This window comes from Rissa tridactyla, chromosome 1 (assembly GCF_028500815.1).
Source record: "Rissa tridactyla isolate bRisTri1 chromosome 1, bRisTri1.patW.cur.20221130, whole genome shotgun sequence".
NCBI lineage: Eukaryota > Metazoa > Chordata > Aves > Charadriiformes > Laridae > Rissa > Rissa tridactyla.
The window spans coordinates 9,858,646-9,880,895 of NC_071466.1; the positions used below are offsets into that span (position 1 = coordinate 9,858,646).

The window sequence follows — 22,250 nt, forward strand, 5'->3', positions numbered from 1 at the left end:
TTTCCTCTGGTCCTGTCATTATTCACCTGGGAGAAGAGGCCAACACCCACCTCTCTCCAACCTCCTTTCAGGGACTTGTGGAGGGCAATGAGGTCTCCCCTCAGCCTCCTCTTCTCCAAGCTAAACATGCCCAGCTCCCTCAGCCTCTCCTCATATGACTTGGTCTCCAGACCCCTCACCAGCTTGGTAGCTCTCCTCTGGACACGCTGCAGCACTTCAAGGTCCCTCTTGTACAGAGGGGCCCAGAACTGAACACAGCACTCGAGGTGAGGCCTCACCAGTGCCGAGTACGAGGCACGATCACTTCCCTACTCCTGCTGGCCACCCTATTCCTCATACAAGCCAGAATGCTGTTGGCCTTCTTGGCCACCTGGGCACGCTGCTGGCTCATGTTAAGCTGGCCGGCCACCAGCACCCCCAGGTCCTTTTCTGCGGGGCAGCTTTCCAGCCACTCTTCCCCAAGCCCCTGGCGTTGCTTGGGGTTGTTGTGACCAAAATGCAGGACCCGGCCCTTGGCCTTATTAAACCTCATGCAATTGGCCTTGGCCCATCCCTCCAGCCTGTCCAGGGCCCTCTGGAGAGCCTTCCTTCCCTCAAGCAGATCAACACTCCCACCTAACTTGGTGTCGTCTGCAGTCTTACTGAGGGTGCACTCAATCCCCTCATCCAGATCATTGATAAAGATTTTAAACAAAACTGGCCCCAAAACTGAGCCCTGAGGGACACCACTGGTGACCGGCCGCCAAGAAGATTTCACCCCACTAATCACAACTCTCTGGGCACGGCCATCCAGCCGGTTTTTTACCCAGCAAAGAGTACACTTGTCTATGCCGCGATTCGCCAGCTTCTCCAGGAGAACGCTCTGGGGGACGGTGTCAAAGGCCTTACCAAAGTCCAGAGAGACAATGTCCACAGCCTTCCCCGCATCCAGAAGGCGGCTCACATGGTCATGGTGATCTGACTGTGGGTGAGACAAGCCAATGAATCCATTTGTGTGATGTCAATTGCTAAATAGCCCTGCCACTCTGTGTCATCATTATTAGAATTGCTAGATGCCATACCGATGGGACTGCAGTAAGAATCACCCAAAACAATGGCAGATGGACTTTGATGAACGTGAGTAAAGCGCAGTGGTGATGGGATCACACCTGACCTCAGCAACTGGCGCCCAGCAACTTCCTCAAGATTGATATCTTCAACCTGCGGAACCTGGGCAGGGTCCGCACCAGCTACACCAGTGACGAGCTCTGGATACAGCATGCAGGAGTCCAGCACCACACACCATCTCCCCTGCCCTGAGAGACTGCTCTGACAGAGGGAGCCCAAAGCCATGGGTTAAATGAACTCAACCTCAACGGACATTGTTGAGGGATGGCCCAGAGACTAAGGGTCGGTCTCTTCTCTCAAGGAACAGGCGACAGGACAAGAGGAAACGGCCTCAAGTTGCACCAGGGGAGGTTTAGGATGGATATTAGGAAAAACGTTTTCACCAACAGGGCTGTCATTGGAAGAGGCTGCCCAGGGCAGTGGTGGAATCACCATCCCTGGAGGGATTTACAAGCCGGGCAGACGTGGTGCTGAGGGACGTGGGTTAGCGGTGGTTTTTGTCAGTGTTGGGTTGATGGTTGGACTTGATGATCTGAAAGGTCCCTTCCAACCTCGACCGTTCTATGATAGCTGTATGTCTATAGATGTGTGTATATATCAAAGACAGGGAAAAGCGGTGGTAATTCATTGGAAAGTGTAAGATCTGGGCATGATGTTGAAGGTATAGAACAAAGGGTGGAAAACACCCGGTTCTGCCAGCAATAGGGTCAGTTTTCCCAAGGAGCTGTCACGGGACAGAGGTACTTCCCGGATCCGGTCAGTGAGCAGCGGTACATTCATGGTGTTTTGTACATTCCTCTAACAGCGTTATTGTTGTGGTTTTCCGCTTTCCTTCGCTGTTCTGTTAAACTGCCTTGATCTCAACCCACGAGTTTTGCCTTTCTCTTCCCATTCTACCCCTCTCCCGTGGCAGGGGGGAAGCGAGTGAGCGGCCGCCTGTTTCTTTGTTGGTGGCTCAAGTTAAACCAGGACATCACCCCACGTCTCGGTTTCCCTCTTTGTAAATTGGAAACAGCGCGCTGGGCTTCATTGGTAAGGTGTTTGAAGCTCTACAATGAGAGGTGCTGAAGAAAGAGGGGGCCTTATTTTTCCTAGAGATGCCCGTAAGGGTGGAAAAGGGCTCGCTGCTTCCTTTGGTTCTGGCGAGGAAAAAAAAGTAAGGGTAAAAAGAAATGATGCTGGAGATGTAGGAGGCCCGTTCCCAAGTCCAACATTTTAACGCGTGGAGCGCAACCTTGTCCCTTGCCTCTGTCTTGCTGTAAAGGTCTCTCTCGTTCAGAGGCACTGCTGTCGAGATTCAAATCCCTTCCTAGAGCCCTCCAAAGGATGCATTCATTGCGTGCAGATGGCACCGGGTGTTCTTCTCCCTTCCTCTGGTTTATGCCTTTGGGTAGACGACAGCAAAATGATTAATCTCTGAGTCAATCAGGTATTTGAACCTCCTCTAACTAGCGTGCAAGAGCTGAGCAAGGCGTTCGACACGGTCTCCCACAGCATCCTTATAGGGAAGCTTAGGAGGTGTGGGTTAAATGAATGGACATAGATATGGTGGACAGATAACTAGTTAAAAGACAGAGCTCAGAGGGTCGTGATTAGGGGCAAAGAGTCTAGTTGGAGGTCAGTGACGAGTGGTGTTCCCCAGGGGTCAGTACTGGGTCCAGTCCTCTTCAATATATTCATCAATGACCTGGACGAAGGGATAGAGTGCACCCTCAGCAAGTTTGCTGATGACACAAAGCTGGGGGGGCGGGTGGCTGACACACCAGAAGGCTGTGCCGCCATACAGAGAGACCCGGACAGGTTGGAGAGTTGGGCAGAGAGGAACCTTATGAAATTCAATAAGGGCAAGCGTAGGGTGCAGCACCTGGGGAGGAATAACCCCCTGCACCAGTCCAGGTTGGGGGCTGACCTGCTGGAGAGCAACAGGATGACCATGAGCCAGCAATGTGCCCTTGTGGCCAAGGAGGCCAATGGCATCTTGGGGGGGCATCAAGAAGAGTGTGGCCAGCAGGTGGAGGGAGGTCACCCTCCCCCTCTGCTCGGCCCTGGGGAGGCTGTGTCTGGAGTACTGGGTCCAGTTCTGGGCTCCCCAGTTCCAGAAGGACAGGGAACTGCTGGAGAGGGGACAGCAAAGGGCTACCAGGGTGATGAGGGGACTGCAACACCTCTCTGATGAAGAAAGGCTGAGGGACTTGTGTCTCTTTGGTCTGGAAAAAAGACGGCTGAGGGGGGATCTTATCAACGCTTAGAAATACGGAAAGGGTGGGTGTCAGGAGGATGGGGCCAGGCTCTTTTCAGTGGTGCCCAGCAACAGGACAAGAGGCAACGGGCACAAACTTGAGCATAGGAATTTCCACCTAAACACGAGGAGGAACTTCTTTCCTGTGAGGGTGGCAGAGCCCTGGCACAGGCTGCCCAGAGAGGTGGTGGAGTCTCCGTCTCTGGAGACATTCCAAACCCACCTGAACGCGTTCCTGTGCCACCTGCTCTGGGTGACCCTGCTCTGGCAGGGGGTTGGACTGGAGGGTCTCCAGAGGTCCCTTCCAACCCTACCATTCTGTGATTGTGTGGGCCTCTTCACTAGGCTCTTGTCGGGCTGTGTAAATCCCGACCTGTACGAAGGAATGACGGCCGTGTCTCTCAGATACACAGAGCACGCTCAGCCCGTTAAATTTCATGACAACAAGAAGCCTCTGTGACTAATGAGGAACCCAGAGAAGCCAAATGCCTTGGCTTGGAGTAAAATCTTGAGGTGTTACTGTTTTCACTCCAAACTGACGGAAAACACCATCTCCTGCTGAAGAATCTCTGGGGAGAGCCAGGTTCCTTTTACCCCCAGAAGCGAGGCACCCCTGGGAGCTGCACACATCGGGGAGGATCCACTGAATTCAGCATCTGGCATGCAAAGCAGCATGACAGCATGGTGTACACCAGCCACAGTCGTGGTCTGGCCCAGTTCAACACAGCATCCCTAAAGAGTGAGATGTGCTTCCATCTTTTTGCAGTTTAGTGGGATTCAACCCCCCGGCCTCGACTTAAGCGTAGACGTAAGCGCCGGGGCTGGCAGGTGACTCAGAATCCCCAGCTTGAACTAGAGGAGACAGAGGGACCCCCAGCCTAGGAAGGACTCGTGGAACTGCTGGGGCTTGTTGTTCAGCCTCTGCAGCATTCTGTACCTGGCTGAGGAGGTCGGAAAGCCCCGTTTCTGTGAGTGGTTCTCAGGCTTGTTGCAATGCTAAAACGTAACCTAGGGAAGGTAGTTATGTTAGCATTTCCGTAAGCGCCCTTTCTCTGGGCCTGGGGACCTCACCTTTCTCTGGCTATTGGAGAGAGGAAGGGAATGGGAGTTTTGAAGCACAAAGTCTTACCTTTAGAGTAGCCAAACTGCATTTCCTTTCTGCCCGGTTTTGGAACAGCCTCTCCACAGGGGTGACACTTAGAAAGGCCCACACTTCCAGAAAGAACAGCCTGTGGCATGACAAGGTGAGCTGTAGCAGCTCCTTGTCCAGCAGCTCATGGTCATTGTTCCACTGAAGTGTTAATTCCTTCCAAAAAGAACAAATGTTGTTAGGGCTACTCAACAGAACTGGTGAGCGCAGTAACTAGAATTCAATAAACAAGTTTCCCAATACTACCAACAGAAGGGACTGGCAGCAGATCAATTTTGTCCCTTGACAGGAGCAGAGAATCAGTTTTGGGTAACGACAACGGTAGATGCTACGGTAATCCCAACTCTCCCGTGGAGATGGGGGGGCCCTTGTGCATTGCACCCCACCCTAAGGGATAGACAACTTCTGTTACCGTTAGAAGATGCTGCACCCTCAGCTCATGCCATGATCTTATTTGACATATTGGAAATTATCCCAGGTACGAGAGTAGATCCAAAGACAATTTCTAGAAAGCTTTGCAGATCCCGGCTGTTCCTTGGAAGCTCTGCAGCGCAACAGAACCTAAAGAGCGCTGTCAGCAACCATCAGGCCGTGTGCTTCCCTCAGGCGTGCAAAGACCTGATGCTCCTTGACGCGGGTCAAGGCTGTCGCACACCTTTGGTGGCACATCCTGCGTGACACCAAAGGCCTGTGACATGGGCACCAGTTAATTTACATCTGCTGTAGACGTTTGTGTGTTGCCAAAAGGGAGCAGAACCACGAGTGCAGGCTGACGCAGGCTACAGCTCCGCAAGCAAACAGGGTGTACAGACTCTTCTCCTCATACGCAGATTTCCCTGCAAAAGGGTGGGGTTCAGAAACATCGGAAAGGATAAGCAAGTTACCAGTTACTAAACGTGAACATGTCTAACTAGAAGAAGCCTAAAGCGGTTTCACAAAACTGAGGTTTTCCTGCCTGAAAAACTCTTTGTGCTCACAGCTGACATTCCAGCACCAGTATTTTGGGTGTTTTAGCTTTTTATGAGGGCAACCTGACGTCGGCCCGACAGTGAAGACTGGCATAACGGGCATCGCAACTGGACAGGGACAACGACCTCAACCAGGCTAGAGTGGAACACCGCAGTGGCTCGCTTATGAAAATGACCCTCGGGACATAACACTGAAGTGGTCAGGAATTCCTCCTGCTGAGCGCTGCTATGCAGAAGGCCTGGAGGATCACTTTGCTTAGCTTTGTGATACCGCGGTGAGATGTCCCTCTGGGTTCCCGTACCTGCAGAACACGCCAGGAGGCTGGGAGGAGGTTGGTGAGGGTGCGTCTCATTCTCCAGCCTGGGTCTCTGAAACTGTAGCTCCGCAGACTCTTATGCTGCTGACTGGCATCTCCGCTAGCAGGATCCTGGCTAGGTGATCGTGCTTCGTGACTCTTTCAAAGAAGAGGTTCACGCGCAGTTTTGGGGCTCCCTTGGCCAAGTTGGCCCACGACGTTCCTCTGACCACTTGCCCATGAGGGTCGTGGATATGACATTGGATATTCAAGGTGCACAGGGAATGAGCGCTGTGCTCCCGCAGGGAGTGCGAGTCAGCCCACCAAGTTTCCGTGATGGCGACTACGTCATAGCTGTCCTGCTGCACAATGGTTGGACTCCATGATCTCAAATGTCGTTTCCAACCATGAAGATTCTATGATTCTATGATCTCCATGGGAGAGTTGGGATTACTGTAGCATATACTGTTGTCCTTACACAAAACTGATTCTCTGCTCCTGTCAAGGGACAAAACTGATCTGCTGACAGTCACAGGGATAGAGAAAATATTGACTTTTTTATTGGTTGACAAGAGGGGCACCCCAGGGGGTTCCCGGCCCCACCCTTCCCACCCATTGGGGGAAATTGCTGAAGCAGACACGGCGCGTCCGGCAGCAGCGTCTCCAGCAGTCCTTCAGGCGGTACCAGAGCCAGGTGCAGCACTGACACAGGCACCGTCCTAGCGGGCACAGCCCTGGGGACGCCTGGTCACACTCCCTGTCCATGACCTCGCCGTGCTGCTGCCTCTCCTCCTCCAAGGTCTTGACAGTGTCCAAGAGCTCCAAGTAGAGCAACTTGTCGTCCGTGGCCTTGGCTGGGGGGCTGCTGGGCGGCGGAAGCACAGTCATGGGGCTCTGCGCCCTGTCCCTCCTCCCTTCCGCATCCGTGGGGGTGCTCCTGCCTGAGCCTGGGGGGCTGCTGGTGCTTGGCCCCATGGAGTTGTTCTTGCCCGGCCCCGTCTTGCTGTTTCTCTTCACTTCCGCCAGGCTCCCCCTGCCGAGCTCCACAGGGCTGCTCCTTTCCTTCTCCTTCACACTTCTCTCTGGTCCTGTGTCCTCCTCCTTCTCCATGATCCCATCCTCAGCCTTATCCGTGTTTACATCCACCCACGGCCGCTCCGCTCCCAGGTGATGGGGCTTCACTGTGGCCCCCAGCTGCTGCTGCGCCTCCATCCTGCCCAGGGGATGGAAGGGCTCCCCGGGGAGGTTCCGATCACAGGCCCCCGCTGCCCCTTGCCAACGGGCCTGCAGCACCTTCAGCATCTCACAGCACTGCCTGGCCATCTCCTGGGTGGACTCGAAACAGCGGAGGAGCTCCATGACCAGCTCCCCTTGGTCCGAGGCCATGGCTGGGGGGCTGCAGGGTGAAGGCTGCGTGTCCACAGGGCTCTGCGCCCTGTCCCTGCTTTCCCTGGGGACCGGCTCTTGCTTGGTCCTTGTAGGCAGTTCCTGTGGGGGCTCCTGGCAGAGGGCTGGCCCTGGCTCCTCCACCCTCCCGTTGACAGTCCTGGGGGGATGGCGGGGTCCTGAGCGGTCGAGTGCTGCCAGCTCCGCCATCGCACTAGGCTGGGGCTCCGGGAAGGAGTAGAGGGAGTTGAGGGAAGAGGAGCCTCTGTCAGTCACAGAGTCCATGGTGACCAGCGGGGCCCGTGGGGAGCGATGCTTCCTGTTCAAGGCCTCCGCACTCGCCCTGCAGAGCAGGAGAAAGAGACCCCGCTGCACCCCAGACCCCAGAAGAACCCGCAGGCAGCACCCCTCCTTGGCTGGCGGTCAGGGCTGCCCAGCGCAGGCAGGGGCAGGGCACGGGGTGAGGGTCTGGGGCAGCATCTGGGGTCTCCCCCACACTCACCGCTTCTCCTGCTTCGAATGGGATTTCTCCACTTCTCCATACACTGCCCGAGAAGCTGCAGCGGGAGGAGACAGATTGAGCGGCCGGCAGCCCCCGGCACAGCCCCGGCTCAGGGCTGCCGTGGGGTGTCGGCTGTTTGCAGGGTGCTCCATGCTGGGGCCACTCACCGCTCTGCTTCTCTGGCCGGGCTCCTGTCTTGCTTGTCTGACGCTTCTTCTTACTCTTCTTCTTCCACCACTTCTGCAAGGTCCCCAGGAGCTGTGTGAGACGGGAGCGCCTCCCAGTCCCACACCACAGCCCCCCACGGCACCCCACACCACCCTATGCCATCCGTCACCACCCCACGCCGCAGCACAGTGTGGTGCAACAGTCACCTACCTGAAGCCGCTTGCTCTGCAGCACAGCTGAGAATACGCTGAGCCCCATCACAATCAGGAGGAGAGGGCCCAGGGGAGACACGGCGTCAGAGCGCCCCATGGCACCAACGCCGGTGTGGCTGCGGTGCTCTGAGTCACCAGCACAGAACCGCAATGCGGCTCCCCAGTGTCCTCCTGGGTCCCCAGTGACGGGACCCGCAAGACTGCTGGGGTGTCAGAGGCCGAGGCTGCAGTCTGCCCAGACAATGCCAGACTGCGGTGCCCAGCATCCACTGACGGCTCCAGTGGGGACCGCGTCCCCCTTTTATAGTGCGGCAGGGGGGCACGTCCCCCCTTTGTGACATCGTGGGGCAGTCAGAGCCCCCCTTTGTGACATCACAGGCAGTCAGAGCCCCCCTTGGTGACATGCAGCAGGGGATGAGGAAGAGCAAGACAAGGAGGGCACTTGCCCCAGGCTGACAACAGGACTATTTCATAGCACGAACATCACATTCAGTACAAATTATAAAGTTTGCTGTGTAGTTCAACTCTCCCTTGATGGCGGCGGTGCAGAGAACTCCTTGCTGCGGTGCCGGAACCCTGAGCCCTTCCCTTCCTCCCAAAGCCGCAGCGCTCACGGTGTCCCCCATTGGCTGTCCCCTGCTGGGAGTGCACGGCTTCCTGCTGATGGAAGGGGCTGGGTGTAGTCCTTGGGTATTTTACATCGTTATCGGGATTGACACTGCTTCTTTAGCATTATTAGTGTAAATTCTTTAGTTTTATCCTAGTAAATCTATTTCTATTGCAACCCTCATGTTTCCTTCTTTTTCCCCAATTCCTCTTCCCCGGTGAGGAGGGGTCATCGGGCGAGAGAGTAGTTGTCTAAAGGACAAGAAATTGTGGTGGGTTTCTCAAACCATAACAAGAAGGGAGGGAGAAGGAGAAGGGCCCCACCCCTTCAGGGCATGGTTTGGGTGCGAAGGCACCTTAAAGGCCACCCAGTGCCACCCCCTGCCCTGGGCAGGGACACCTCCCACCAGCCCAGCTTGCTCCAAGCCCCAGCCAACCTGGCCTTGAACCCCTTCAGGGATGGGGCAGCCACAGCTTCTCTGGGCAACCTGGGCCAGGGGCTCACCGCCCTCACAGCCAAGAATTTCTGCCCGAGATCTTAGCTCAATCTCCCCTCTTGCAGTGGAAACCCCTTCCCCCTCGTCCCATGGCTCCCCTCCCTCATCCAGAGTCCCTCCACAGCTTTCCTGGAGCCCCTTGAGGGACTGGAAGGGGCTCCAAGGTCTCCCCGCAGCCTTCTCTTCTCTTAACGCCTCTCACAGTAGGCACGTCAGCATAACCCATCTGCAGCCTTTGGAATGGGAAGTATGACCATGGTTGCCCTCCAGCCTCCTGCTTGGGTTTTGCACCGGAAAACTTCCAACATGTGGGCCAAGAACTCACAATCCCCTTTACTGCCACATGTCTTCCGGGGGCTGTCCACCTTTTCTCAATCTGATTAAAAATTGTCATCCCTCCATGTGTTTTATCACAAAACCGCCTAGCCAAAGCCATTTAGTATTCTTTTGGTAAGACGGGGTTTCCTCCGGTAGTCCAAATTCTAGTTCATCTTTCATGGAGGAGGGAGGGATCCCGAGTGCAGGGCCCAGTTCCATTTTTTACAGACCAAGGCAGCGTTAGATCTGTCCCTGTCGTCTGACCGATGGAAGACACGTCTCAGACAGACATCAGGTAGGTGAGCCCAGCGATTCTGCTCAGCTTCGCTGTCATCTTCCATTGAGAAGACAGTTTTTCACTTCTCTTCTGGGTGTTGAGCAAACCTAGAGGAAGACTCTCTCCAGCAGGCTCCCGAAAAGACCAAAGTCCGCCCTCCGGAAGTCCATGGTGGCAGTTCTGCTGACGCCCTTCCTTGCTTCCCTAAGAATCAGAAACTCTGCCATTTCATGGTCACTGTGCCCAAGACGGCCTCCAACATCACATCCCCCACAAGTCCTTCTCTGTTCACACACAGCAGGTCCAGCAGGGCTCCTTCCCTAGTGCGTTCCCCCACCAGCTGTGTCAGGAATTTATTCCCACACACCCCAGAAACCTCCAAGACTCTTCCCTCTCAGCTCTACTGGGTTCCCCGTTATCCCGTGCCCTATTGTTACACTCCCTCAGCCACAGTCCCTCCCAATCCCTCCTGGAGGCCCCCTTTAGGGACTGCAAGGCCGCTACAAGGTCTCCCCGCAGCCTTCTCTTCTCCAGGCTGAACAACCCCAACTCTCTGCTGCTCTGCCCTCTCCCTGACGCTCCGCAGCCTTTCTGCTCCCTCTTTGACCTCTGCCGCCAGGCCGAGCGGATCAGCCGCCTGCTCGCACCTCACGCACCCGGCATCCCTTCTACCCTCCGCTACCCGGGAGAGACCTGGGAGCCGCCCCCGCCCCGGCACTGCCTGGTGGCCCCCGCAGCCCCCGCCCTCTCTCCCCAGCTGTGGCTGAGCCCGTCCCCGCCGGACGGGGGCTGAGATGGGGCTGGGGACCCCCCTGCCGCTGCCGGGACCTGGCTGTGCCTGGGGGCCCTGCTGGGACCCCCCTGAGCGGAGTCGGCGCAGGGCTGGGGTCTCGGTGGGACCCCCGTCCCCGCTGCCCTGCGCTTTCCATGCTGCCTGGCCCCTTTGCCTTCCTCCTCGGCCGCTGGGGCTGCCCTGGCCGGGCTCCCTCCTCGCCCCGGGGCTCCCCGCGGGGACAGCGGCTCCTTCCCCTCGCCATGTCCCCCCAGCCGGGTCCCTGCACTCAGCCGGGGGCGGTGCTGCTGCCCCCCCGCGCTCCCCTCGCTACGGCCATCCCTGCTGCCAGCGTCTGTGCGCCATCCCAGCCAGCCCGAGGGCACTCCGTGTCCCCCGCACCCTGTTCCGGCTGCCCCAGCGCCTCCGGCTCTCATCCCCAGGTTCCCCCATCACCCACGGGTGTCCCCCCGGGTTTGGCCACTCTCCCCCTCCCCACCAGCTGATTGGTCCCCTCCACCGGTGACAAGATGGCATGAGCCCCGATGCCTCCGTGTCGTGGTTTAGCCTCAGACGGCAACAAAGAACCACGTGCCGCTCGGTCGGGCCTTCCCGATACAGGAAGAATCAGAAGAAAAAAAAGGCAAGACTCTTGGGTTGAGACAAAGGCAGTTTAACAGAACAGCAAAGGGAACAAGCAAACAACAACAAGAACACGGACAGAGGCATATACACACACGATTACGGGACCGCCGCTCCCCGCCGCTCCCCGACCGGACCCGGGACGCCCCAGCCCGCTCCAAGTGCGACTTCCTGCCCCCTCCCCCGGCAGCTCAGGGTGGGCATGGCTCACATGGCATGGAATACCAGGAAAAATTAACCCTATCCCCGCCGGAACAAGGACACTCCGCCAGCCACTCTGTGGGATGTGGGGCAGGGATGGGGACGAGGGGCCCAGCCCCCCCCGGCACAGGCTGTCGGGCAGGGTGAGCGCGGACCAGCCGCCGTCGCTGTCGCAGGAGAAGAGCCAGAGGTCACTCAGCCAGAGCTGATGGAGTCGTTATTTTATTGAGGACGGATCAGTAAATGCAGGGGGGTGAGATATTCCGTAAGCCAGGATGGATCGGCAGGAAATGCTCCGCTATTTACCGCACGCAGGGTTTGGGTGGGATACAAAGGTCCATGCTCTGTCACCGAAGGTGTCGAGGGCCAGACCCCTCCGTCCCTCCCGGGCACCATCCTGGCCCCAGCCAGCACCCGGAGGGGACGGGGTGGGGGCTGCCCTGCTCCCCTGGAACCCTCACCAGGGCTGCTGGACACTGGAGTGGCGTCTCGGGGGGCTGCAGCAGACTCGAGCCCTGGCCAGGCAGGGTGGCAGGCACTGGTGGGGACACAGGAGGAGCAGAAGGTGTCTATGCATATATCTATATGGTCCAGAGGAGGCCCTGGAGATGCTGGGAGGGCTGGAGGCCCTGTGCTGTGAGGACGGGCTGAGAGAGTTGGGGGGGTTCAGCCTGAAGAAGAGCTCCACTGAGACCTTGGAGCCCCTTCCAGTCCCTCAAGGAGCTCCAGGAAAGCTGTGGAGGGACTCTGGATGAGGGAGGGGAGCCATGGGACGAGGGGGAAGGGTTTTCCACTGCAAGAGGGGAGATTGAGCTGAGATCTCAGGCAGAAATTCTTGGCTGTGAGGGCGGTGAGCCCCTGGCCCAGGTTGCCCAGAGAAGCTGTGGCTGCCCCATCCCTGGAGGGGTTCAAGGCCAGGTTGGCCGGGGCTTGGAGCAAGCTGGGCTGGTGGGAGGTGTCCCTGCCCAGGGCGGGGGGGTGGAATGAGATGATCTTTAAGGTCCCTTCCCACCCAAACCATTCTGTGATTCTATGATTCCACATCTATATTTCTATACGTCACAACCCAGACAACTGCTCGGGGGGCCGTGACCCCTCAACCCTGCAGCTGGGGCAGCCCCGGCCGAGTCAGGGTCCCGCTGTCAGGCTCCTCTTCCCTGGTGCTGGTGGAGCTTCCACCCTGCAGGTCCATGAAGTGCCAAGGGGTGCTCAGGACGAGCCACCCTCATGGAGCACCCGTGGCCACCACTTTCCCTGGGGGCAGTGAGTCCACTGGGCCATCAGGCAGCATTGCCCAGGACCAGCACACTCATGAGGAAGACCATGAGGAAGAAGACCCACATGAAGAAGCGGTCCATCACCTTGGCCATCTTCTTCCACTCAGCGGTCCGGTGCTGGGAGGCTCGGTGGCGCCGGAAGCAGCCGGCGATGTAGCCCACATTCCTCAGCATGTCATCGTGGTGGCACAAGCAGCAGTCCCAGGGACAGCCCCCTGCCTCGGCACCCACCTCCCCCTCCATGGGGCTCTCCCCTGGCCCCCCAGTGTCCTCCCTGCCCAACCGCCTGCGCGGCACCCACCGGGGGCTCTTGCAGCTCTCGCCTACCTCGTAGACGCAGCAGAGCCGGGCCATGTGGTGGAGGATGAGCCACCTGGCCCAGGGGGGCACGGGCCAGGTCCCCGGTCTGCAGTGGTGGATGTTCATGATGAAGGTGGTCAGCGCGGTGGAGGCCGTGATCATGGTCATGGTGGAGATGTAGTACTTCCCTGCGTGGGTAATGGGTGGTGATGCCGCAGCGGGGTGGGGAGAGACCCGTGCGCACCTCCCCCCATCGAAACCCCCCCCTGTCATGGGGGGGTGCCCACCACCCCGGTGCAGATGCCCTGGTCCCATGGGATGGTCCTGAGTGCCATCAAGGCTCACCAATGAGCGGGACGCTCTCCGAGGGGACCATGTGCTCACAGTGGTGGAAGCAACCACTGGATGACTGGAAACATACCCTGTGCCCCGTGCCGCTCCAAGGAACGCTGTCCTGGGCCTTGACAAGCAAGTCCTGTGGTGACACGGCACCCCAGAGAGAACCGAGTCGGACAATGGGACTCATTTCCAAAACACTCTCAGGTCCCTGGGCCAAAGAGTGTGGCACTGAGTGGGTATATCACGGCCCCTGCCATTCGCCCGCCTCTGGGAAGATCGAACAATACAACGGGCTGTAAAAAACTACCCTGAGAGCAATGGGGGGGTGGGACCTTAAAACAATGGGATACACAGTTAGCAAAGGCCACCTGGCTAGTTAACACCTGGGAATCTAATAATTGAGCTGGTCCTGCCCAATCAGAACTTCCACGTACCCTAGAAGGGGATAAAGTCCCCGTAGTGCACATGAAGAGTGTGTCAGGGAAGACAGTCTGGGTTAGTCCTGCCTCGGGCAAAGGCAAACCCATCTGTGGGATTGCTTTCACTTAAGGAAGAGAGAACTAGAGCAGGGCAGGTTTAGATTAGGCATTAGGAAGAAGTTCTTTACAACGAGGGTGGTGAGACACTGGCCCAGGTTGCCCAGAGAGGTGGTGGAGGCCCCATCCCTGGAGACATTCAAGGCCGGGCTTCATGAGGCTCGGAGCAACCTGATCTAGTTGAAGATGTCCCTGCTTACTGCAGGGGGGTGGGACTAGATGGCATTTAAAGGTCCCTTCCAACCCAACACCTTCTATGGTTCTCTAAGGCCCTGGGGGCACGTGGCAGGTGATGCAGAAGGATGGGGAGCTCTGATATGCACCTCATAGAATCATAGAATCTTCATGGTTGGAAGGGACCTTTGAGATCATCGAGTCCAACCATACACACACACAAAAACCCCCTACAATCTCTGTCACTAAAGCATGCCCTGAAGTGCCAAATCTAGGCGTTTCTTAAACACCTCTAGGGATGGTGACTCAACCACCTCCCTGGGCAGGCCGTTCCAGTGCCTGACCACTCTTTCAGTGAAGGAATTCTTCCTACTATCTAATCTAAACCTCCCCTGCCGCAGCTTCAGACCATTTCCTCTGGTCCTGTCATTATTCACCTGGGAGAAGAGGCCAACACCCACCTCTCTCCAACCTCCTTTCAGGGACTTGTGGAGGGCAATGAGGTCTCCCCTCAGCCTCCTCTTCTCCAAGCTAAACATGCCCAGCTCCCTCAGCCTCTCCTCATATGACTTGGTCTCCAGACCCCTCACCAGCTTGGTAGCTCTCCTCTGGACACGCTGCAGCACTTCAAGGTCCCTCTTGTACAGAGGGGCCCAGAACTGAACACAGTACTCCAGGCGAGGCCTCACCAGTGCCGAGTACAGAGGAACGATCCCTTCCCTACTCCTGCTGGCCACGCTATTCCTCATACAAGCCAGAATGCTGTTGGCCTTCTTGGCCACCTGGGCACGCTGCTGGCTCATGTTAAGCTGGCCGGCCGCCAGCACCCCCAGGTCCTTTTCTGCGGGGCAGCTTTCCAGCCACTCTTCCCCAAGCCCCTGGCGTTTCTTGGGGTTGTTGTGACCGAAATGCAGGACCCGGCCCTTGGCCTTATTAAACCTCATCCAATTGGCCTTGGCCCATCCCTCCAGCCTGTCCAGGGCCCTCTGGAGAGCCTTCCTTCCCTCAAGCAGATCAACACTCCCACCTAGCTTGGTGTCGTCTGCGAACTTACTGCAGGTGCACTCAGTCCCCTCATCCAGATCATTGATAAAGATATTAAACAAAACTGGACCCAAAACTGAGCCCTGAGGGACACCACTGGTGACCAGCCGCCAAGAAGATTTCACCCCACTAATCACAACTCTCTGGGCACGGCCATTCAGCCGGTTTTTTACCCAGCAAAGAGTACACTTGTCTATGCCACGATTCGCCAGCTTCTCCAGGAGAACTCTCTGGGGGATGGTGTCAAAGGCCTTACCAAAGTCCAGAGAGACAACGTCCACAGCCTTCCCCGCATCCAGAAGGCGGCTCACATGGTCATTGGGATCTGACTGTGGGTGAGACAAGCCAATGAATCCATTTGTGTGATGTCAATTGCTAAATAGCCCTGCCACTCTGTGTCATCATTATTAGAATTGCTAGATGCCATACCAATGGGACTGCAGTAAGAATCACCCAAAACAATGGCAGATGGACTTTGATGAACGTGAGTAAAGCGCAGCGGTGATGGGATCACACCTGACCTCAGCAACTGGCGCCCAGCAACTTCCTCAAGATTGACATCTTCAACCTGCGGAACCTGGGCAGGGTCTGCACCAGCTACACCAGCGGCGAGCTCTGGATACAGCATGCAGGAGTCCAGCACCACACACCATCTCCCCTGCCCTGAGAGACTGCTCTGACAGAGGGAGCCCAAAGCCATGGGTTAAATGAACTCAACCTCAACGGACATTGTTGAGGGATGGCCCAGAGACTAAGGGTCGGTCTCTTCTCTCAAGGAACAGGCGACAGGACAAGAGGAAACGGCCTCAAGTTGTACCAGGGGAGGTTTAGGATGGATATTAGGAAAAACGTTTTCACCAACAGGGCTGTCATAGGAAGAGGCTACCCAGGGCAGTGGTGGAGTCACCATCCCTGGAGGGATTTACAAGCCGGGCAGACGTGGTGCTGAGGGACGTGGGTTAGCGGTGGTTTTTGTCAGTGTTGGGTTGATGGTTGGACTTGATGATCTGAAAGGTCCCTTCCAACCTCGACCGTTCTATGATAGCTGTATGTCTATAGATGTGTGTATATATCAAAGACAGGGAAAAGCGGTGGTAATTCATTGGAAAGTGTAAGATCTGGGCATGACGTTGAAGGTATAGAACAAAGGGTGGATAACACCCGGTTCTGGCAGGAATAGGGTCAATTTTCCCAAGGAGCTGGCACGGCACACAGGTATTCCATACCATCACCATGTGAGCCATGCCCAGTCTATAGCCGGGAGCTGGCTGGAAAAGGGAGCAGGAAATCCCCGCTGGGGACTGGGCTGGGGGCTTCCTGGGTCTGGTCGGTGAGCAGCGGTACATTAATGGTGTTTTGTACATTCCTCTAACAGCATTATTGTTGTGGTTTTCCGCTTTCCTTCACTGTTCTGTTAAACTGCCTTGATCTCAACCCACGAGTTTTGCCTTTTTCTTCCCATTCTACCCCTCTCCCATGGCGGGGGGGAAGCGAGCGAGCAGCCGCCTGTTTCTTTGTTGCTGGCTGAAGTTAAACCAGGACATCACCCCACGTCTCGGTTTCCCTCTTTGTAAAATGGAAACAGCACGATGGGCTTCATTGGTAAGGTGTTTGAAGCTCTACAATGAGAGGTGCTGAAGAAAGTGGGGGCCTTATTTTTCCTAGAGATGCCCGTAAGGGTGGAAAAGGGCTCGCTGCTTCCTTTGGTTCTGGCGAGGAAAAACAAAGCAAGGGCAAGAAGAAATGATGCTGGAGATGTAGCGGGCCCGTTCCCAAGTCCAACATTTTAACGTGTGGAGCGCAACCTTGTCCCTTGCCTCTGTCTTGCTGTAAAGGTCTCTCTCGTTCAGAGGCACTGCTGTCGAGATTCAAATCCCTTCCTAGAGCCCTCCAAAGGATGCATTCATTGCGTGCAGATGGCACCGGGTGTTCTTCTCCCTTCCTCTGGTTTATACCATTGGGTAGACGACAGCAAAATAATTAATCTCTGAGTCAATCAGGTATTTGAACCTCCTCTAACTAGCGTGCAAGAGCTGAGCAAGGCGTTCGACACGGTCTCCCACAGCATCCTTATAGGGAAGCTTAGGAGGTGTGGGTTAAATGAATGGACATAGATATGGTGGACAGATAACTGGTTAAAAGACAGAGCTCAGAGGGTCATGACTAGGGGCAAAGAGTCTAGCTGGAGGTCAGTGACGAGTGGTGTTCCCCAGCGGTCAGTACTGGGTCCAGTCCTCTTCAATATATTCATCAATGACCTGGACGAAGGGATAGAGTGCACCCTCGGCAAGTTTGCTGATGACACAAAGCTGGGGGGGCGGGTGGCTGACACACCAGAAGGCTGTGCCGCCATACAGAGAGACCCGGACAGGCTGGAGAGTTGGGCAGAGAGGAACCTTATGAAATTCAATAAGGGCAAGCGTAGGGTGCGGCACCTGGGGAGGAATAACCCCCTGCACCAGTCCAGGTTGGGGGCTGACCTGCTGGAGAGCAACTCTGTGGAAAGAGACCTGGGAGTCCTGGTGGGCAACAGGATTACCATGAGCCAGCAATGTGCCCTTGTGGCCAAGGAGGCCAATGGCATCTTGGGGGGGCATCAAGAAGAGTGTGGCCAGCAGGTGGAGGGAGGTCACCCTCCCCCTCTGCTCGGCCCTGGGGAGGCTGTGTCTGGAGTACTGGGTCCAGTTCTGGGCTCCCCAGTTCCAGAAGGACAGGGAACTGCTGGAGAGGGGACAGCAAAGGGCTACCAGGGTGATGAGGGGACTGCAACACCTCTCTGATGAAGAAAGGCTGAGGGACTTGTGTCTCTTTGGTCTGGAAAAAAGACGGCTGAGGGGGGATCTTATCAACGCTTAGAAATACGGAAAGGGTGGGTGTCAGGAGGATGGGGCCAGGCTCTTTTCAGTGGTGCCCAGCAACAGGACAAGAGGCAACGGGCACAAACTTGAGCATAGGAAGTTCCACCTAAACACGAGGAGGAACTTCTTTCCTGTGAGGGTGGCAGAGCCCTGGCACAGGCTGCCCAGAGAGGTGGTGGAGTCTCCGTCTCTGGAGACATTCCAAACCCACCTGAACGCGTTCCTGTGCCACCTGCTCTGGGTGACCCTGCTCTGGCAGGGGGTTGGACTGGAGGGTCTCCAGAGGTCCCTTCCAACCCTACCATTCTGTGATTGTGTGGGCCTCTTCACTAGGCTCTTGTCGGGCTGTGTAAATCCCGACCTGTACGAAGGAATGACGGCCGTGTCTCTCAGATACACAGAGCACGCTCAGCCCGTTAAATTTCATGACAACAAGAAGCCTCTGTGACTAATGAGGAACCCAGAGAAGCCAAATGCCTTGGCTTGGAGTAAAATCTTGAGGTGTTACTGTTTTCACTCCAAACTGACGGAAAACACCATCTCCTGCTGAAGAATCTCTGGGGAGAGCCAGGTTCCTTTTACCCCCAGAAGCGAGGCACCCCTGGGAGCTGCACACATCGGGGAGGATCCACTGAATTCAGCATCTGGCATGCAAAGCAGCATGACAGCATGGTGTACACCAGCCACAGTCGTGGTCTGGCCCAGTTCAACACAGCATCCCTAAAGAGGGAGATGTGCTTCCATCTTTTTGCAGTTTAGTGGGATTCAACCCCCCGGCCTCGACTTAAGCGTAGACGTAAGCGCCGGGGCTGGCAGGTGACTCAGAATCCCCAGCTTGAACTAGAGGAGACAGAGGGACCCCCAGCCTAGGAAGGACTCGTGGAACTGCTGGGGCTTGTTGTTCAGCCTCTGCAGCATTCTGTACCTGGCTGAGGAGGTCGGAAAGCCCCGTTTCTGTGAGTGGTTCTCAGGCTTGTTGCAATGCTAAAACGTAACCTAGGGAAGGTAGTTATGTTAGCATTTCCGTAAGCGCCCTTTCTCTGGGCCTGGGGACCTCACCTTTCTCTGGCTATTGGAGAGAGGAAGGGAATGGGAGTTTTGAAGCACAAAGTCTTACCTTTAGAGTAGCCAAACTGCATTTCCTTTCTGCCCGGTTTTGGAACAGCCTCTCCACAGGGGTGACACTTAGAAAGGCCCACACTTCCAGAAAGAACAGCCTGTGGCATGACAAGGTGAGCTGTAGCAGCTCCTTGTCCAGCAGCTCATGGTCATTGTTCCACTGAAGTGTTAATTCCGTCCAAAAAGAACAAATGTTGTTAGGGCTACTCAACAGAACTGGTGAGCGCAGTAACTAGAATTCAATAAACAAGTTTCCCAATACTACCAACAGAAGGGACTGGCAGCAGATCAATTTTGTCCCTTGACAGGAGCAGAGAATCAGTTTTGGGTAACGACAACGGTAGATGCTACGGTAATCCCAACTCTCCCGTGGAGATGGGGGGGCCCTTGTGCATTGCACCCCACCCTAAGGGATAGACAACTTCTGTTACCGTTAGAAGATGCTGCACCCTCAGCTCATGCCATGATCTTATTTGACATATTGGAAATTATCCCAGGTACGAGAGTAGATCCAAAGACAATTTCTAGAAAGCTTTGCAGATCCCGGCTGTTCCTTGGAAGCTCTGCAGCGCAACAGAACCTAAAGAGCGCTGTCAGCAACCATCAGGCCGTGTGCTTCCCTCAGGCGTGCAAAGACCTGATGCTCCTTGACGCGGGTCAAGGCTGTCGCACACCTTTGGTGGCACATCCTGCGTGACACCAAAGGCCTGTGACATGGGCACCAGTTAATTTACATCTGCTGTAGACGTTTGTGTGTTGCCAAAAGGGAGCAGAACCACGAGTGCAGGCTGATGCAGGCTACAGCTCCGCAAGCAAACAGGGTGTACAGACTCTTCTCCTCATACGCAGATTTCCCTGCAAAAGGGTGGGGTTCAGAAACATCGGAAAGGATAAGCAAGTTACCAGTTACTAAACGTGAACATGTCTAACTAGAAGAAGCCTAAAGCGGTTTCACAAAACTGAGGTTTTCCTGCCTGAAAAACTCTTTGTGCTCACAGCTGACATTCCAGCACCAGTATTTTGGGTGTTTTAGCTTTTTATGAGGGCAACCTGACGTCGGCCTGACAGTGAAGACTGGCATAACGGGCATCGCAACTGGACAGGGACAACGACCTCAACCAGGCTAGAGTGGAACACCGCAGTGGCTCGCTTATGAAAATGACCCTCGGGACATAACACTGAAGTGGTCAGGAATTCCTCCTGCTGAGCGCTGCTATGCAGAAGGCCTGGAGGATCACTTTGCTTAGCTTTGTGATACCGCGGTGAGATGTCCCTCTGGGTTCCCGTACCTGCAGAACACGCCAGGAGGCTGGGAGGAGGTTGGTGAGGGTGCGTCTCATTCTCCAGCCTGGGTCTCTGAAACTGTAGCTCCGCAGACTCTTATGCTGCTGACTGGCATCTCCGCTAGCAGGATCCTGGCTAGGTGATCGTGCTTCGTGACTCTTTCAAAGAAGAAGTTCAGGCGCAGTTTTGGGGCTCCCTTGGCCAAGTTGGCCCACGACGTTCCTCTGACCACTTGCCCATGAGGGTCGTGGATATGACATTGGATATTCAAGGTGCACAGGGAATGAGCGCTGTGCTCCCGCAGGGAGTGCGAGTCAGCCCACCAAGTTTCCGTGATGGCGACTACGTCATAGCTGTCCTGCTGCACAATGGTTGGACTCCATGATCTCAAATGTCGTTTCCAACCATGAAGATTCTATGATTCTATGATCTCCATGGGAGAGTTGGGATTACTGTAGCATATACTGTTGTCCTTACACAAAACTGATTCTCTGCTCCTGTCAAGGGACAAAACTGATCTGCTGACAGTCACAGGGATAGAGAAAATATTGACTTTTTTATTGGTTGACAAGAGGGGCACCCCAGGGGGTTCCCGGCCCCACCCTTCCCACCCATTGGGGGAAATTGCTGAAGCAGACACGGCGCGTCCGGCAGCAGCGTCTCCAGCAGTCCTTCAGGCGGTACCAGAGCCAGGTGCAGCACTGACACAGGCACCGTCCTAGCGGGCACAGCCCTGGGGACGCCTGGTCACACTCCCTGTCCATGACCTCGCCGTGCTGCTGCCTCTCCTCCTCCAAGGTCTTGACAGTGTCCAAGAGCTCCAAGTAGAGCAACTTGTCGTCCGTGGCCTTGGCTGGGGGGCTGCTGGGCGGCGGAAGCACAGTCATGGGGCTCTGCGCCCTGTCCCTCCTCCCTTCCGCATCCGTGGGGGTGCTCCTGCCTGAGCCTGGGGGGCTGCTGGTGCTTGGCCCCATGGAGTTGTTCTTGCCCGGCCCCGTCTTGCTGTTTCTCTTCACTTCCGCCAGGCTCCCCCTGCCGAGCTCCACAGGGCTGCTCCTTTCCTTCTCCTTCACACTTCTCTCTGGTCCTGTGTCCTCCTCCTTCTCCATGATCCCATCCTCAGCCTTATCCGTGTTTACATCCACCCACGGCCGCTCCGCTCCCAGGTGATGGGGCTTCACTGTGGCCCCCAGCTGCTGCTGCGCCTCCATCCTGCCCAGGGGATGGAAGGGCTCCCCGGGGAGGTTCCGATCACAGGCCCCCGCTGCCCCTTGCCAACGGGCCTGCAGCACCTTCAGCATCTCACAGCACTGCCTGGCCATCTCCTGGGTGGACTCGAAACAGCGGAGGAGCTCCATGACCAGCTCCCCTTGGTCCGAGGCCATGGCTGGGGGGCTGCAGGGTGAAGGCTGCGTGTCCACAGGGCTCTGCGCCCTGTCCCTGCTTTCCCTGGGGACCGGCTCTTGCTTGGTCCTTGTAGGCAGTTCCTGTGGGGGCTCCTGGCAGAGGGCTGGCCCTGGCTCCTCCACCCTCCCGTTGACAGTCCTGGGGGGATGGCGGGGTCCTGAGCGGTCGAGTGCTGCCAGCTCCGCCATCGCACTAGGCTGGGGCTCCGGGAAGGAGTAGAGGGAGTTGAGGGAAGAGGAGCCTCTGTCAGTCACAGAGTCCATGGTGACCAGCGGGGCCCGTGGGGAGCGATGCTTCCTGTTCAAGGCCTCCGCACTCGCCCTGCAGAGGAGGAGAAAGAGACCCCGCTGCACCCCAGACCCCAGAAGAACCCGCAGGCAGCACCCCTCCTTGGCTGGCGGTCAGGGCTGCCCAGCGCAGGCAGGGGCAGGGCACGGGGTGAGGGTCTGGGGCAGCATCTGGGGTCTCCCCCACACTCACCGCTTCTCCTGCTTCGAATGGGATTTCTCCACTTCTCCATACACTGCCCGAGAAGCTGCAGCGGGAGGAGACAGATTGAGCGGCCGGCAGC

The 22,250-nt window shown here is 56.5% G+C and overlaps 1 protein-coding gene and 2 pseudogenes across 1 annotated transcript; all 3 read right to left on the reverse strand.

Annotated features, from left to right (window-relative positions):
- Positions 1-2,485: 2,485 nt before the first annotated feature.
- On the reverse strand, positions 2,486-6,062 carry LOC128900789 (F-box only protein 39-like; annotated as a pseudogene).
- Positions 6,063-9,613: 3,551 nt separating this feature from the next.
- On the reverse strand, positions 9,614-13,282 carry LOC128900850 (neuronal acetylcholine receptor subunit alpha-10-like; the record flags this gene model as incomplete). Its single annotated transcript, XM_054182429.1, has 3 exons — positions 9,614-9,622; positions 12,643-13,106; positions 13,264-13,282. Coding segments are annotated over 3 exons (492 nt in total), but the record flags the coding sequence as incomplete, so codon positions are not given.
- A 3,678-nt stretch (positions 13,283-16,960) lies between these two features.
- On the reverse strand, positions 16,961-20,573 carry LOC128904044 (F-box only protein 39-like; annotated as a pseudogene).
- Between the last annotated feature and the right edge of the window lie 1,677 nt (positions 20,574-22,250).